At 30.4% G+C, this 16,738-nt stretch overlaps 3 protein-coding genes across 3 annotated transcripts; all 3 read left to right on the forward strand.

Annotated features, from left to right (window-relative positions):
* Positions 1 to 1,202: 1,202 nt before the first annotated feature.
* GO595_007088 (IQ calmodulin-binding motif family protein) lies at positions 1,203 to 3,323 on the forward strand (the record flags this gene model as incomplete). Its single annotated transcript, XM_067920513.1, has 1 exon — positions 1,203 to 3,323. One exon carries the CDS (start codon positions 1,203 to 1,205, stop codon positions 3,321 to 3,323), a length of 2,121 nt encoding a protein of 706 aa, XP_067772607.1.
* A 1,248-nt stretch (positions 3,324 to 4,571) lies between these two features.
* Positions 4,572 to 5,627, forward strand: GO595_007089 (uncharacterized protein; the record flags this gene model as incomplete). The annotated part of the gene is made up of 1 exon (XM_067920514.1): positions 4,572 to 5,627. One exon carries the CDS (start codon positions 4,572 to 4,574, stop codon positions 5,625 to 5,627), a length of 1,056 nt encoding a protein of 351 aa, XP_067772608.1.
* A 2,699-nt stretch (positions 5,628 to 8,326) lies between these two features.
* On the forward strand, positions 8,327 to 9,418 carry GO595_007090 (AGC family protein kinase; the record flags this gene model as incomplete). Its single annotated transcript, XM_067920515.1, has 1 exon — positions 8,327 to 9,418. One exon carries the CDS (start codon positions 8,327 to 8,329, stop codon positions 9,416 to 9,418), a length of 1,092 nt encoding a protein of 363 aa, XP_067772609.1.
* Positions 9,419 to 16,738: the final 7,320 nt, after the last annotated feature.

The following is a 16,738-nucleotide window of genomic DNA, read 5'->3' on the forward strand; positions in this document are numbered from 1 at the left end:
GGTTCAATTGATTTATGCGTAAGTCCAAAACCACCAATAATTGGATGGAAATTATCATCAATAAATATATTATCAACTGTTAGATCATGATGAATGATGTCATTTTCGTGAAGATATTTTAACCCATAAGAAACACCTAAAAAAACAATTATTTTTGTATCCAAGGTCCATTCAGATGGTTGTGTATTAATAACATTACGTAAATTTCCATTCTTATAAAATGGAGTGATCAAAACAGCTTTTTTATGGTCATCATTTGGATAAAACCCAACCAAAGATTGCACTGTTACATTTGATATTTTACATAATACTTTAAATTCGTTTATGAGTGAATTATATGCATCTTCGGTTTGGGCTCTTTTCATTGCAACAAATTGTTCAGTGTAATTAATAATTCCTTTATCAACACGAAATGCCCCACTTGATATATTTGCATTGGTTGTTTTAAACATACTGAGGTCATTTATAAGATGAGATACTTCTGCTTCAGCAAATTGATTCATAACAATGTGAACCGATTGACGATAAATCAAAAAAAATGCCGCTATTCAAAAATGAGAAGTTTACAGAATGCTGTAGCAGTTGAAGGGGTTACTCACACTCAAACCCTGTATCAATAAACTATTCAATTTCTTTCAAAAAAGTTATTAGTTTTCATCTGCTTTATATAACGGTTTTCCAAAACATCGTTTTTGAATGACCGTTTATAAGAAAAGTGACACATACGTTATGAAAAAGGGTTTGAAGAGTTGATGGCTGATGGAGAAAAAAACACTTTAGCAAATGTTATTTTGAATGCACACCAACAATTTTCTGAGATAAAAAAATCACTACAAACTCCAGGAGTCGAATATTCAAATGTTTTATCGAAATTATCTGAAACAACAAATAATTTAAAAGTTAAAACTGAATCAATTAGCATATCAAAAAACAATGAACCTTTGGTGGCTCCAAAGTTGTTAAGTCCTCGAAGCAAAACAAAAATACAGAAACCGATTAATACAAAGCCACGAGAATATCATCCTTTTAAAAGTACACATTCATCAAACCTCAGGAAAAGATATGCAGTTATAAACAAAATTACCACAGAATCTGATAAAAGGTATCAACAATTATCAAATTTAAATAATGACTTGCCAATTGTTACTGGGCATATTGACCCAACAGATCAACAAAACACAATAGTGTCTCCTATGATCCATATGGATATACAAGGTGCTGCCATAGCTCGGAGAGAAAGACGACAAAAAAGAATTTTTACAGATTCTCAATTTAAACAACTCACAGAAAAACGCAAATCTCTTCAAAGAGCTAGTAGTAACGCTTCTTCTATTTCCTCACAGAGTGCATTGAGCTACTCAACGAGTACAGATAGTATTTATGTTGGATCAAATGAATATAAAGCTCCAAGAATCTATGAAGAACTTCAAGATAAATATGCCCAACAAACTCTCCTTGTAATAAAAGGTAAGATCCCTCGAGAAACGCCAGATTTCGAGTCATTTAAAAGAACAAATAATGAAATATGGAACCGTATTGAAACAGTTCTTAACCGAATTGAAGCTTACTGTGACAAATTTGGCATTCAATTTGCGGAAGTTAATGGACGCAAACTTAGTGAAGCTGCACTTCTTAATGTTATCACAGATGACAATATATATGAATGTCTTAATGGAATTGACGAACTTGTTGAACAAAAGAAATCATATGCTGCATATACAATTCAGAAATGTATAAGAAAATATTTAGAAAACATGGAAAGAAAAAAGAGAAAAGAAATTTTTAAAGCCGCTTTTACCATTCAAAATTTCTGGAGAAATTTAAACGTAAATAAACGGTTTCGAGCAGAGATTAGAAGCCGTTTAAGAACAGTTAGCAATCGAGCCGAACAACTTCAAAATCTTCTTCGTGGAAAATATAAAGAAATAGAAAAAGCTCCATATTTAATTGTTCATGTTATAACAGGGTTACAAGATCTGACAAGATGCTTTGATTTAATGTTCAAAAATGTAACTCTTATTCTTTTGCTTCCTTCTTTACCATCTGAACATGTATGGGAAGAAATGCTTGATCTTTTCTCTCAGTCTGGAATTGATGACACAAATTCTAGAATTCATTTTGTTGTTCTTCGCCAAAATTCAAGTGTTTCCCAACAATTACTTCGTGACATGAAATCTATTCAACAAGTTCGTAAAATAATATGTGGTAGAGATGCATTTCTTATCCCCCATCAAGACTGGTCAATTGAATCTACAATTTCTGTTGATATCAATCTTCCTATTCTTGGGTGCATTGATCCCACCTCTTTTCAAAGACGATCAGTGATCAAATCCTTATTTAGAGAGGCTGGAATTGTTCCTCTTATTTCCACAAAAGAGCATCAAGATTTGAGTGCTTTACTCGACGATACGCAAGATTTGATTGAAGATAATGATGATATCAAGGTTTGGATTATACGACTCAGTTATTCTACACCAAAAACCGGTGTTGCATGGTTTGATGCGAAAGATTTTCGTGATCTGAAAAAAATTCATTCTTCAATTTCATCAAATAATTTCATTTCACAGATTAAACAACTTGGTGCAACCATTGAAGCTATTCCACCAAATATCCGAAGCTTTCCATCTGTTTCACTTCTACTTACAGGGAACGAAATTCGAGTAATTGGAACATTTGATCGAATTCATCATTCACCATTTTCATTTTCATCAATTCTTATACCATCCATCTCTGTTGATGGAACTCATCTTATTGGTCTCTCCAGACAAGTTGGCTCAGTTCTTATGCGGAAAGGTGTTTTAGGTTATGTCATCATTGATTTTCTTTCATATGTCGAAGAGAACGAAATTCGACTCATTGGCTATGACATTCGACTTAATTCGTATCCTAACTCATTGTACACAGCATATTTTACGTTATGCGCAGGTTTTGATTCTCAACGAAACAAAATGTTATTGTTAAATAACATTAAAACAACAGAAAAAACATTTAAACGATTCGCTATTGTTCAAAGCCAAATAAGTCATCCGGGGTTAGCGATGATGAGCATAAACGAAACGAAGCAATGTCTCTTTAACAAAGGATTCATGTTCGACTTGCTGAACAGAGTCGGATTTAGGATACAGTTCTTCGGTGCGCCGTACGAAGGAAAAGGGTTGGCAATATGCGCCGCAACGAGTGCGAATGTCGCGTTGCAGAGGATGATAAAGATATATGAAGAGCTGTTGAAGATATTAGGGAAGAAGGCGGGCTGCGACGGGGAGAGTTCGATTGCAAAGGCACTTATTGGATTAAGGAATTATAAGGAACGCGTTTTTATGTAAATGTTTTGTCATTGTAAAACGTTCTATTGTGGGTGGTTATTCGCTAGAAAAATGTTTGTTATTGTTGTTTCTGTAATGCGCAGATTTTTGATAAAAATTAAGATACGTAACGATGAAAATTAAATGGTCAGATAACATTCCAATACAGTTGATATATGCGATTTACTTGCGTATTCTCAAACTTTCCAACAAATTGTCAACAGTGAATATTTCAACAACTAAGCAAGACAGAAAATGAAGAGAAAATCAAAAATAAAAAACTATGAAAATACGAAATTAAAACAATTAAAAACTTCATTTCCACCATAAAAGTTAAGCCAAACAAGTACTGCATCATGATGATGTTGCTATAACAATAATCACTAAATCAAGTGATTTCTTGAAATTTTGCATATGGAAGACAAAATAATTTAAGGATGAAGAAAGAAGATTCATTAAAGATGGGCCAAGCATCTTCAAGAAAAATAATTTTAGCAACTATGGAAGGAAGGAATGTTTTTTATAGCACATTGAATTTGCTTATCATTGTCAAACGGCAAATTGTGTTGAAATTGATCGTTTTGGTAATCATTAAAAAAACCGTTACGATGTGTAGTAGGCTTAACATACAATTCTCTTCCATGTTCGAATAATAATAGAAAGCATTCGGTAGAAGAAGCTCAAAACACTTTACTGGAACCCTTCTAAATTGTGTCTAAAATATTTACCAAGTTTCAAAAAGCATGCTATATAATTAGTTGGAAATTTTTCAAAAGTTATTAAATGGTAATCCAAAACTCTTCTCGGTTGTGTCTTGTGTCAATTTAGCAAGAAATATTCCATTCCATCCTTCCTGATATCAGACGTCATCTTTGACAAATGACATCTCGTTGACACTTTTTGGATTTTTTCAATTGAAAAAATTTGCAAATTTGCTGATCATGCACTCAATTATTGAGGGATTACTTAATATTTCAGAGATTTATGAGAAAAATAAACCGAAAGGGAACCGCAAGCCAACCGGCTTCACTCGTTCAAAAGTTTGTATATGTATTCAATGATTCAATGCATTCATGTGAAAAAGTCATTTTTTAGTTTTTGGCAACCCAACCGTTGGATTTGTGAGGGGTTATTAACTTTTTCATTGAAATGTATACATTAAAACTTATTACTTAATCAATACAATCGTTTGTGGTAAACCATTGTTTTCAATACTTTGTAGCCTAGTTCCAATCCAACCAAATTGGCCAACTCCAAAGACACCAAAAAATGGAAATACAAGAAATACTAAGAAATAATATCCATATTATATCAGAATGTATAATGTTTGTTATCTTTTTAGTAGCAACATTAAGAAGTAACTCTGAAAACGGCGAAATCAAATATTATGTTCCGACCGACACTTCTCCCAGGATATTATTTCTTATTATCACGATGCCAAATAGTACAATCCCCTTAAACATGTCTCGATTCTATGTCAATGATTTAAATCAAAAATCTGGATACAAAGCGCTTTATCTTGATTGGAAGAAAACAAACAAAACGGAACAAGATAACAAAGATGATATTTTACATCTTGCTGTACCAGAACGTTATCGAAACATAACATCGAATATCACCACAAATGGTTCATATAACAAAAAGAGCGTTGACATTTTCCGCAAAACATATTTTGGACTTTCATATTTTTATTACGAGACAAATTATAGATGGCTTCATCGCACCACAGATGATACTGGCATTAACCTAAAGCGATTAGATTCATTTTATGATGCAATCGAAAAGAAATATGATCCATTAAAAGATGTAGTCATTAAAGGCTGCTGTATTCGTCACATTGATTATCTCGGGTTCCTTCAAGGCGGCGCTGGATATTTCTATTCGCGAAGAGCTGTCGAATTAATGCTTCCAATGTATGAAGAAATTATATTCAACTGTAAAAGAGCAGAAGATGTTTGTCATGATGAATTCATATTTAGATTGAATCTTTCAATGAAGAATGCTACTTCATACGCATTCTCCGGACATCCATTCCCAAAAAGCGACTTAGATAGAATCAAAAAAAATGATTTCAATGACTTAAAACAATGCCCAGAAGAACAGCACCCAACGAGACACGATCAATGCCCGATGTACCATTGCCCAATCAACAAACTCGTGTTCTTGCATCACCACGACGTAAGGAAAATACCAGGCGTAATAATGAGAAATAAGCAAATATTCGCAGTGGAAGACGAAACAATCCATTTCTATTATGCGGACTCAACGCATCCGGAGCTATGCAAAGCGAAAAATAAAACATATTCCGAAATTTGCAACGGATGAAGATAATTGCGTACACAATAATGTTAGTGATCGTTCATATCTGAAACTTATTAAATGATATATTTAGATACAAATTTTGGATCAATTGTTGTCATTGATGTGTGAAGCGGCGGATGCAAATTAGCGATTTCGAATTTATTCATTTCTGATTCTGCTTTATTAAATAAACTTCGAACTATTGGAATTCGATCCATTTTAATACTAATGTTCATTAATAACTCCATAACTTTACGATTTTTAGGATCTTGTATGTACATTCTTTGTAATATATATAATGAAAATTGTAACGATTCACTTAATTCTGCTACAAGTATATAATCAACATTTAATGGTAATAATGAACGATGTGTTAATTGTATTAAATCCATAAAAAACTAATTAACTTTCTCGTGTTCAAACAATATATGATTAACAATTGATGAGAAATGATCTTCATCTGATTGTGAAGCATTTTTCCAGCATGATAAAAACGCTATAGGAAATAATGAATGTCGAATTTTTGGTCGTGATATATATTCAGAACAAAGTCTAGACTTGATGAAAATGGCGAATTTTTTACAACTAAATCAAACAAATTATTTAACCATATGTGTCTTTTATGGATATTGTATATCATTAAAAAATGATGTTGGTGGTTCATAAATGTGGTGTTAAATCAAACCAAAGAACAATTTGTTTATAGTGAAATTTGCAGATAATTCACAAAAAGTCAACTAAAAGTTCGCAACATTTTTGTTTTTCATTTCAACATTACAGATAGTCAAATAAATTTGGATTTTGTATTTTTAAGGCGAGTGGTGACTAAATTATCTTTCGCCATACTTAACGAACGTTTATTTTCAAATGTTTTCAATTCACATTTCATGTAATGATAGGAGAACAAAAAGTCAAAAAAAAGCTTCTCTTTTTTGGTTCTATATATGTTCCGAAGCCAACGTTTTCATTTTCTTTGAGCGACATTATCTTACTTCTAATTTTTATTTTTTTTGGTGTGTGCACCCGTACATTTAATTTATCCAAACCAAGTCAAACAACTTTTGACGAGATTTGGTTTGGGAATTTCACAAATTATTATCTTACACGTAAATTATATTTTGATATTCATCCATATTTTGCTAAACTTCTTCTCTCATTTGTTGGCAAAATCAGTGGATATAATGGGTCAATCAATTTTTATCAATCGTATGAAGGCTATCAAAATCTTCATTATTTTACACTTCGTTTAACAGTATCATCATTTTCATCATTTGTTCCATCTTTAGGATTTCTCACACTTCGTTTTTTTGGCTATTCCAAATTTGCGTCTTCTGTCACAGCTGTTTTTCTATGCCTTGAATCGATGCTTATTATTGAAGGGCGCTTTATTTTGACAGATGGCATTTTACATTTCTTCACAATGTTATCGATTTTTTCAGTTTCTTTGTTATCACAGAACCCAACTATACCACACATCATCTTTACAGCTGTTTCCACGTGTTTATCATTTTCGATCAAATACACATCATTAAGTCTTATTCCATTTATTTTACTACAACAACTTTTAGACATTACACAATGTAATCTTAAATCTATTTTCCAGCCAGATAATGATGAAAGGACCATCAAAAATGTTCTTTTCAATAAAAGGATTAAAGAATTTCTATTTCGACTTTTTTTGATGTTAATAATTGTTTTTCCATTGTTTTTTCTTATATTTATTCTTCATATTATTATAACTAAATATCCAAACCCTGAAATACAACAAACATATCCAATAGAGATACAGAGAAGTTCTCTTTTTAATTCGAACCTTTCGATCATTTCGCGAATTTTCGAATATTTAAAAGTTTCTCATTTGATGAATATGAAACGGAAACAAAACGAAACAAATATAACATCGAAATGGTATCAATGGCCATTTATTCAAATGAAAAGTATTATTTATTGTCTCACTCCGAACTCTGTTGTTTTGTTACATGCGAATCCAATTACAATGTTTTCCGCTTTGTTCGCAATCGTAACTTTAGTTATTATATGTATTGGAGAATTGTTAAATAATAACCAAAGCATTTTAAAGGTGATAATTTGGCCTTTTGGTTATTTCGCAAGTTTATTGCCTTTTATGTTCGTAAAGCATTCGGTGTATGCTTATCATTACTTGATCCCTTATTTGTTCGCAGTGTTGTCTTTGGGCGTTGTGATCGATTTGGTGCTTGAAAAGTTTAAAACTGCAAAAAGTTGTTTCTCTACATTGTTGATTTCAATTTGTATAATATCATATTGTTACTTGGCTCCTCTATGTTATGGTTTAGAGGGTTTCGGATTGGATAGAATTTAATTAAATGTTAAAATATTTTTTTTTTTCGTTTTTTTTGATGTTAAACAAGTTGAACGTTAAATTCTGAGAAACCGTTGTATCCAAACGTTCTTTCGAAGTAATGGAAGATGTTCCTGTTTATGCAAATGGCTCAATGAAGGGGTTTCTAGAATATCAAAATACCCTTAGAGTATGGGCTAGATGTTATGCAATTTTGAAGAAATCATCTTTATTTGTTTTTAAAAATGAAGATGAAAAATCATTAATTTTTTCAGTGAATATTGATAGTTTATGTTCAATAACCCTTACTAAACCTAATAGCAAGCAATTCAGAATCAAACCACCTAATCAAAAATCTTATATATTTCGAGCTGATACAAGTTCTCTAGCAGATGCATGGATTATGGCACTTAGGTCTTCATCTTACAGTAAGTCGCAAGTCAATATTGATTCATTTCGTTTAATCACAGTTATTGGTCATGGATATTATGGCAAAATCACATTAGCACAAAAACTAGATACAGAAGAACTTTATGCCATTAAGACAGTTCATAAGAAACGCCTTATAGATTTTGATCGCATTCATACGGCAATTTGTGAACGTAAAGTTCTCACTGAATGTCATCATCCTTTCATAATCTCTCTTTATTATGCTTTTCAGACATCCTCCAAGTTTTATTTTTGTCTAGAGTTTGTACCAGGAGGTGAGCTTTTCAAGCATATGCAAGAATGTGGGACATTACCAATTCCTGAAGTCAAACTGTATATTGCGGAGATCTCGCTTGCGCTTGATTACCTCCACAGCCTCGGCGTGATTTATCGAGATCTAAAACCCGAAAACGTTCTCCTTGATGCGCAGGGGCACGTTAAGCTGACAGATTTTGGTTTATGCAAGAATTTGCTTGACCAAAGCATGACGAGTACATTTTGTGGTACTAATGAGTATTTAGCACCGGAAGTAATATCACATTCTGAGTATTCTTTTGAGATTGATTTTTGGGCTCTAGGAATTTTAATGTATGAGATGCTTGTTGGTGATACACCATTTAATTCGCAAAATCGGAATTTAATGTTTAAGCGAATCTTAACAAGTGAGATTGAGTTTGATCCTGATTTTGATCCGAATGCACAATCACTAATCGAAGGATTGTTAGAAAAGGATCCAAAGAAAAGAATCGGATTTAACGAAATAAAGAAACATAAATTCTTCGAAGGAATTGATTGGGATAAAGTATATAACAAGCAAACAAGACCATTATATGTGCCTCCTTTGAATGAAATGGGCGTATGTAGTAATGAATACGAAGGAGAAACGCCAATGGACTCTTTGGTGACGCCGATAAATAGTTCGTTGGTACATTTAAATGATTTCTCGTTCGCGAAAGATGATATATTGACTCCAATTTATACGGATGAGGCTAATGGTTTGGCTTCTTTGACAATTGATAACTATTTGGCAGATTCGGAATCAGATGAGGCAAATACAAGAAATTAATTTTTGTAAATGTAATAAATGATTTGTTGATATGTTAAATGGTGTTTTTTTATTATTTATTATAAATACAAATTGCTTATGTATTTAAATTTTATTTTTATATATACAATAAATGGAAAGAAAGAGTGATTTTCCTAAGAATACTTATAAACCCATAAAAATTGAAACAATGAATTTACTAAAAGGAATAGCATGAAGAAAATATTGCGTTAACAGTTCAACAAACAATGCAAGTATTCGACTTGAATATCCAAAATTTATTTATCTTTTAATTTAGATTATTTCGCATTTGATAACTAAATTAATCCAAAAAAAGAGAAAGAAATTTCCAAAAATTGTACTTAAATCATTGTATTTTTAAGCAAGAAACATTTTACTATAGAAGCGTATTATATAACAGAATTTGTTGATATATTAGTATTATTTCAATAATCTCTTCATATATTTCAGTAGAAGGATTTTATCACATTAAATTTTTTCTAGGTCTTACTTTCAGAAAATAAAAGAAATTTGGAAAAGTGAAAAAACAGAATAATTATGATAAAGAAGTGCATAAACTGAATGAAATTATTCTTAATGCTAAACATTTAAACAAAAGCAACAAACCATTAATCACATTAACTTATTTTTACTGTTTGAACAAATCGAAAAAACGATAATCTCTTTTCAAATTTGTATCATTTTTTTCATTATCAACAATTTCATTCTCGCATTCATCCAAAGGGGCGACATTCGCCACCCAAAGTGCGATTCTTCCTATTTCCTTTGGGTCTTCCTTTTCCAACTCTAATTGGAATTGCGTCATCATCATTGTGATTCCGGTTTCCTTAATGTTCGCCAACTTCGGGAATATCTTTATAATTGTTGCAGCGATGAAATAAATCAAAAAATCTTTTGGCTCGACAAATGAATAAAACATTAGCCACAAGTCCCAAATGTTATTCCATGTTCTTTTATACAACAGAACAAAGTCTTGATATACCCATAGTAATGCTGTTAAGTCGTAATGTTTAAGCCATATGTATATCATTGGCGATACTTTTGATAATGTTTCAACAACAATTTTAGACTTAGACACACATTGTTTTTGGACATCCGCAATTAATTCAATGTGATTAATACTTTTTATCATGGAATCATAACACCAAAAAATATCAGATATATGTTCATCAGTATTTAAAATATGACCTTCTTCACCAATAGGTTTTCCTTCATCATTCCAATTTGGATAATATGCAAAAATTATTGGAACAAATAAATCATTCATTCCTTGAAGATAACCAATTTGAAAATTATATAAACAATAAGTTCGCAAAAGTGTCGTCAAAAGTGACATGCCGATACAACCGTTGTTGAGAAATGCAGGATGTGTTCGGTTCGTACGGCTGACGTCGTTGGAGATAACGTGGAATGAACTACTTAGCTTCTTATTACGTGTCATTTGGTAGGTGCCTATGGTGTCAACTTGAGATCGGAGAAGTTGAAAACGATTGCTTTGAATTTCTCGAAGTGATTTACGGTCTTCTGAAGTACTATCAAGTGGATATGAACCAAGAATAAAAGGTAGGACATCTTTGATTACATCAGATTCAACACCAGCATACAAAATACGTGATTTAAATAATTCAATATCTTTGAGTTTACCGTTGTCATCAAAAAGAGAAGCAAAATTGCTTTTGTTAATTGGTTCGTATTGTGGAATTTGATCTATAAAGTTTTGGTTTGTTGTTCTATTATGTATTGTGATGATAATGTTGCAATCTCAATTGGAAAGGCCGGATCTTGGAGAATGATATAATCTTTTGCGATCTCTGTCATAAGGTTAATAAAAAATTCTGTTATTTGAAGCCAAAAATCATCTAAGTTATTATATTTGTAAATTCGTAAATGAATATAGGTTGGATAAGGAAGAAGGTAATTTTGATTGCAGTTTTTGTATACAGTAAGAGTGTGCTTAACTTCTTTATAGTGATTTGGTACAACAATGCGATTTGATAATAAAGCTTCTATAAAATTAGAAACTTCAACTATATTGTCTTTTGGAAGGGAGAATCTGGAAGCAGAAGCATTATTGAAATCAATTGTTAAAATTAAATCTTCATCATTTTCACTAATTCGGAATTGTGAAATTTGTCTGAAATCTGTCTTAAAAGTCTTACCATTGTTGAGTCCAGTAGATTCATTTCCTACTTTTTTAAATATGCTATTGACAAGATATTGTGGAGAACTATCATATGGAATCCAATTAAAATAAAACATCCCGTTTTCACATGTCAGAGAAATAGATCCATTTACATTGTCCTTTTCTAATATTTGGGCAATATTTGATATGTGACTTAACTGGATATCTTTTTGCATTTCACAAATATTTTGGAGTGCCCCAAATTTAGTTCGATAATGAGTTAGTGTTTCTACTTGATGTGAAAATAATTTACACAAGAGAAAAAACTGAAATATATTTCAATTGTGATACTTGTGTGGATGGGATTTTTGGAATTTCTTCTGAATTCTTTTGAGATATTATAATTTTATTCAAATTTTTATTTGAATTGATTATAATCGAATCCGATCAAAATATTTTGATCGGATAGCCGTTTTTTTGAATAAACAGTTTACATCATTTCATTAAGATTTTAAAAACAAAAGAAGAAAAGGAAGAATTATTGCACATGGAAAATGATCCTTAGGCTTGATTTGACTTGCTATCATTTATTTCCTATTTGGGGACAACCCTAATGAATCGAAAATGTTTTTGTTGGAACCCCTCCAAAGCCTTTGGCCTGACAGTAAATAATAAAAAATAAAGAAAAATTTTTTTTTGAGAAATCGTATTTGGAATATCTAATTAATTCCTAATAAACATAAGGGGCGACAATAATTTCCTATAGACAAAATTCTTAGTAATTTTAAAAATAAACTCTCAGTATATCGATTAATTCACCAAAATTCGATATTTTTGAAATTATATCGTAACATTTTGCAAAATTATTATTTATATATTTCAATGTACGATAAGAATTTCTAATGTTTATTTCTGACGTTAAAAGAAAGTTGTTCAATGAAACCAACATGTACAAGGGGTTTTAAGCCAAGAAAAAATGATCTCCAAGATGCAACTGATGCTCAACTCCGATATCAAGTTTTACGTTTACAAGAAGAGATCAAAAATTTAAAAACTTCATTTAATTTACATTCATTTAAATATAAGCAATTATCTGAAGAAAACATAAAATTGAAAAAAGATATTGAGTCTTTACATTCCAGAAGTGAGCTTTTGCATAGTATAGAAAATAACTGTTTTTTAAAAATGCATGTTGATTCTCTTTCAACAAAGAGATACAACAAAAAAGCTATACCTGATTATATATGTATGTCTAATATGGGACAGTCTTTATGGATGTCAATGGAGTTCAATTTAGGATTCCCTTGTTGGAGAACAATTCAACGTTGGAAGAATGAAGAATATAAACAGTTAAATATTACAAAAGAGGTATTTGATGGAAGTATTGAACATAAAGATCATCTTTTGATAGTGTTTTTAAATGAGAATTATTCCCAAAATAACCATGATGTTATTCTAGCAGTTGACGCAGCTTGTATATCATCAAATGTCATTATACATTAAGATGGATTTATTATAGGTTTAATGGAGGAATGTTATATTGACAGAGATATAGCTGCTTATTTGAGATCATCTTCAGAGGCATTATTATCATTTATAGATGAAAACAAACAAGATATTATCAACGATTATTTCGTCTATTATATATGTCCAATATCTTCATAAAATGGTGGTTTATGTATAAAAGTAAAAGAAAATGGTTCATCTGACAATGAAATTGTATCTCAATTAGAATTAATTGCAATTTTACTTGGTGGCTTGGGTATAAATGTTGTTGGCATTTCATTTGACGGAGATACTGGTGATTTAAAGTTTGTTAAATCAATTTGTGATAAATTTCAAAATTTTAATATTTCTTGTTTTCTACCAAATTTAATCAGTGATTTAAACATGCCTCTTGTTTTTGAAGATATGCTCCATCTTGTAAAATGCATGAGGTATAGAATCGTATGTGGAAATTCAATTTGTGTTTTACCTGATAGAGATTTGGTGTTTAACAAAAAGGATTATATTGATGTTGGCATCCCAGAATTTATTTTGGATGGAAGTCATAGTAAAAAGATGGACGATATGCTACCAATAATGTTATTTACCGATAATAATATTTTTAAAGCATTTGAAACAAATAAATTAGTGTTAATATCACTTATTCCTGCAACATTACTTATTAAGTCTGTTATGGATAAAAATTTAAATAGAACTCGAAGAATTGAATGTTTGTCATTATGTTGGGCGTTGATGTATCTTTATATGGAAACTTATAATATAAAAATACGAGATCGAAAACAAACAAGCTCAATGTCAGAAGGGAAAAATCCTTACATGTGTATATACGATATATATACTATTGATAAAGTGATGTCACTCGTATATTCTTTATCAAATATTCTTTATCAAAACAAAGATATTCATCTTGGTGCTTTTGTGGTACCCATTGGCTTGAACATTATTTTGGCCAAGTTATAAGGTTGTGTCATTACAATCATAGTGCAACAAATTTTATGAGATGTTGCCAACAAGTAATGTATAAAAAAATATGCATACCAAATAAAGACAGAAAAATATCTAAAAGAATTTCAGATAGTAAGGCATTCCTTAGTAAAGATGAAGAAATTTTACATTTTGAAATTTCTAAATACATCAAGGAAGTCTCAACAATTTTTGAATTAGATCAAAGTTTGATTTCAGCTGAAATGAAAACATTATTTTCTAAAATTGATGAAAAATTTTCTGATGAAATTTCTTTTAATGACATTATATATAAGTATTTTCAAATAAGTACTGATAAAAAATGGGTATCAATAAGAAATTCAAGAATTGTATCATCAACTGGATATGCTACCATTGAAAGAAATGTTGAATCTTCCCAACTAGTTTAGTAAATTTTTCTTATTGTTACTGATTAGAATTTTAAACTGCTTCGCCGTCCGACCAAATATATTCAAATAATAATATCTAAAAACGTTACGATACGATTTCTCTAATTTCAAGATATTTGATTGAATTCATTATATAGACAATGAATATATGATATTAAAAAATTTTGTACAGCCGTTTTTTAAAAATTATCAATATTCTGATTATTCCAACTTTTGAAATGTTGTAACGCGTAAACCATGTAATATTGAATGTTGTAAAAAATAAATATTTAAATAAAAAAGGTGTTCTTACTCAATATCTGTATGTTAATATTAGATAATATTTCAATTTATATAGTTCAAGACAATATTTTACAAAATATTGTATTTTAAATGATGGCATGTTCTTTATTTATACCAATATTCGATAAATAAGTCCTGGCGGTTTTTTAAACGGCTTTGTCGCCCCTTCTTAATTGACACGAAGTGGCGTCAATTTTGTATTCGACACGATAATTTTATTTCAATTAAAAGTGCCAACATGAGCATCAAAAATCTCAAAAATGGTCACAATCTATTACAAAATTCTCAAAATGTTCATCCGGTCATCAAATTTGATATAATCTCATAAGATTCAGTAGGTTCAGATGAATGGAAACACGATTGATACTCCAGAAATTATATATTTTGTTTTACCTAAAAATTGGGAAATGTCGATTAACTTACAAGAGACTTCCCCTTATGATATACAAGAAATGTTCAAGCAAAATTTTGGTCATTATTCACTCGCAAGGACAAATATCTTTGGCCATTCGAATATTGAGATATTTGGTGTCGTTTTGGAGGACGTTGCAAAGTTAAAAAAATACCGTACGCTAAAACAATATGATTGCAAGAGCTTTATAAGATTGAAAGTTGATCATAATTGATCAAAAGTTATGTTTGTTGAGAGCAATTTTCGACACAAACATCCAATATCACTAGATTTTCATTATAGTTGGTTGGGTCAATCAAATTATAACTTACACTAAACAATGAGAAAATGCTGCATATATTAGAAGGAAAATAGCATAATCTGTCAGTGTCCGAAAATTTTATGATATCAGACGTTCTTATTTAAAAGCAAAAGATGTTGACACAATCAAATCAATCCAATCTATTATCTATCAGTCATCAAATAATTATGAAACGATATTAAATTTGAACAGAGCAGATAATAAAATTATCACAGCAACATTTGTTTCAAGGAAGTTAAATAATAAAATAATATCTAGAGATACATTACAAATCGATGACATAATGATGATCAATGATTTCGATATGCCTATTCTAAATTTATTATTCATTGATGATAATAATAATTAACAGATATTAACATTTACAATTATGTAAAGTAAAGAAAAGGAAATATTTAAACTCGTATTTGATGATATAGAAAATATAGTTGGCATACCAAGAGTCGTAATCATTGTTAGATTAAAAGCACAAAATCCAGCAATTGATGAGATAATGTTAAATACTATAATTGTTTTTCGCAGAGTTCATATGATTAGATCAGTTGAACAAATATTTGGTCCTCAATTTATAATATATAAGTCATCTCATAAATTCATTGAGAATTAAAATAAGTCGTTATAAATATATTAATTCCTTAAATCAAACTATTCGGAGTACTGTCAAAAACATAAGAGCTATTCGAGCATTAATTGATGATGATATCGATTGTTATGATCCTAGTTTCTTATTGTCTGTAAATTTAAGAGAACAATAAACAACTAATGCGATCGAAGGTTTAAATGGTAATATACGGGAAAGATTATAATGGTAAAAAAGATAATGATACTGTTATAAATATATTGGATAATTTATTCACAGAATTTGCTAGGCTAAGTGAGAGAATGCTTACAGAAATTAACAATAATATTTATGAAGGTAATATTAAATGTTCAATAGCAGTAGATAAATAGAAAAATGAAGTCGATAATACTAAGAAAACTAAAAAACAAATAATGGATGGAAGAGCTAATATCGAATTATTGATATGGATTAATGAGAAGAATTGCAAATGTATTACAAAGATTGAATATGGTGTTCCTTGTGTTCATGAAATTATTAATCGTGTAGATAAGCAAATCCCATTAATATCACAAGAACAAGTTCTAAAATCATCTAATGAACTTAAAGATATAAATTTAAATTTATTCTCTAGAAGAAAAAGGACAAGGCCAGCAAATTTAATAAGAAGGTCAGGGAGAAATAATCAGAAAAAACATTATTCATGCAGTATATGTGGAAGATCAGGTCACAACAATAAAGCAACATGTTTAAATTTACATGAAG

The sequence above is a fragment of the Histomonas meleagridis genome (assembly GCF_020186115.1).
Source record: "Histomonas meleagridis strain 2922-C6/04-10x chromosome Unknown contig_51, whole genome shotgun sequence".
Classification (NCBI taxonomy): domain Eukaryota; phylum Parabasalia; order Tritrichomonadida; family Dientamoebidae; genus Histomonas; species Histomonas meleagridis.